At 55.4% G+C, this 1,900-nt stretch overlaps 1 protein-coding gene across 1 annotated transcript in view; it reads right to left on the bottom strand.

Annotated features, from left to right (window-relative positions):
- Nucleotides 1–1,900, bottom strand: part of VIPR2 (vasoactive intestinal peptide receptor 2) — a 112,940-nt gene that overhangs the window by 4,937 nt on the left and 106,103 nt on the right. Inside the window, exons 9-10 of the mRNA XM_010829350.1 lie at nucleotides 1,292–1,361; nucleotides 693–784 (exon numbers count right to left, since the gene is read on the bottom strand). Coding sequence (XP_010827652.1) covers nucleotides 693–784; nucleotides 1,292–1,361 — 162 coding nt within the window. The remainder of the gene's footprint in view (nucleotides 1–692; nucleotides 785–1,291; nucleotides 1,362–1,900) is intronic.

Raw genomic sequence — 1,900 nt, 5'->3', positions numbered from 1 at the left:
TGGCATTGCTTTTCTTTGGGACTGGAATGAAAACTGACCTTTTCCAGTCCTGTGGCCACTGCTGAGTTTTCCAAATTTGCTGGCATATTGAGTGCAGCACTTTCACAGCATCATCTTTCAGGATTTGAAATAGCTCAACTGGAATTCCATCACCTCCACTAGCTTTGTTTGTAGTGATGCTTTCTAAGGCCCACTTGACTTCCCATTCCAGGATGTCTGGCTCTAGGTCTGATCACACCATCGTGATTATCTTGGTCGTGAAGATAATCTGAGTCGTTATTAAGTACAAGGCCCACATGAGGTGTTGCCTGGACCCTGTGGTCAGACAGGGAAGACAGAACCAAATATAAAATGCAAAGACGTGTGGCCAAGGAGAAAGGTCAGGGTACAAAAGAGGAGAGTGGACAGACACTTGGATACCCAGCTCTCCAGAGGCTGTGCACACTGGCGGCAAGGGAAGCACCCAGCCTGAACAATGGCCTTGGCGACGCTGCCCTTGGACAGGTCACTCCAAGTCTAGGGGTCCCTGTAAATTGGCCCAGGGCACACTCCTGTGGCTAAAGGAGACGACGTGGGGTCATGTGTGGGTCCCCAGGCCCCAGTTTCTCTGCTCTGCACACATGTACTCCAAGTTGTCAGGCCGCGTGCGGCTGCTGAGGGTGGTTCGGAGCTGGCTCAAAACACATACTCACTTGTACTGTGACTGGTCGTTGCCACCGACATCTGGGGACGTCAACTTCTGCAGTAAAATTCGTATAATGCTAACAAAAAGGATGAAGTTGACCTGCACAAAAAGAGATGACATTTCAGGGTGTGAAGTCCCCCTGCAAGGGAGGCGGCGAGGCCAGGATGTCTGCAGCTCAGCCTCGCCCAAAATGGGGCTCCGGGCCCCACTGGCTCAGGAGCACCAGTGCCCTGCCCAGTCGGGTCTGCTCCCCCTGCCCGCCCCCAGGTCAGAGCAGGGCAGTCTGTCTGTGGCGTCACCTATGTGTTGACCCCAGGCTGCAGCAGTTTAGTTGAGAACATTAAGACGTGCATTCCACAGATGGAAATCCAGTTCAGATCCAAGGCTGCACACTTTGGGGAGCTGACTGTGCCCCCCTCCAAAGGTGCATCTCCCTCTTGCCCCCCCCTTCCTTCTGACGGTGGGCCGAGCCACCTGTGGTAGAGCTCAGCCTGGGATTCTTGTCTCGAGAGGCTGAGTGGAACGGGGCCGTCTGTATTCACCACAGGGCTCTCTGCCCAAGTGCAGCCTGGTGGTAACTCAAGTTTCCACACAGAAGTCACTTACTATAATAGAAATTAAAATTGGTGTTCGTATAACCCACCAAGGAACACTGTGGTCATTGGTATCCCAGCAACTATTGAAGAAAGAGAAGGAAAATCACATTATCACGGATTCCATCTACAAACGAAGCATAGGAGGATAACACAGGCCTGTGGCTGCACCCCTTCCGAGGGGCTTGCCAAACCAGCCGGCACCCCCCCACCGCCACGATGAACCCCTGACTCACAGGTTTGTTGGGTGGTCCCTCCTGACCGCCACGCCCTGTCTCCAGGAGGAAGCTGGGACTGCAGGCTTGTACAACGCCCCCCGATTGCCTGTTAACTCACACCCCTCCCAGCAGAACAGACCCACCCTTGTTCTGGAGCCTGGCTGGTTCCGACAGGAGGGTGTGGAGTCCTGGAACACAGTGTGGCCTGTCTAGACCTGCAGCCCCGGCCTCCCCTGCAGGTAGAGGCCCACGGCAGTGAGTGAGCAAGACTGAGCTGGAGAGCTGCCCAAAGAGCCAGGGACAGAAGCACACCAATAAACTGGACCTGTGTGAGCGCCAGGCTTGGGGTGTTTGTTACTGGCAGGGGGCGGCTGGGGGGGGGCGGCAGGTGGAACCCGGCCCGC

This window comes from Bison bison, unplaced genomic scaffold (genome assembly GCF_000754665.1).
Source record: "Bison bison bison isolate TAMUID 2011002044 unplaced genomic scaffold, Bison_UMD1.0 scf7180017864503, whole genome shotgun sequence".
Lineage (NCBI taxonomy): Eukaryota > Metazoa > Chordata > Mammalia > Artiodactyla > Bovidae > Bison > Bison bison.
Note: the sequence above shows the minus strand (reverse complement) of the source record. Positions and strands in the feature narration are given on the sequence as shown.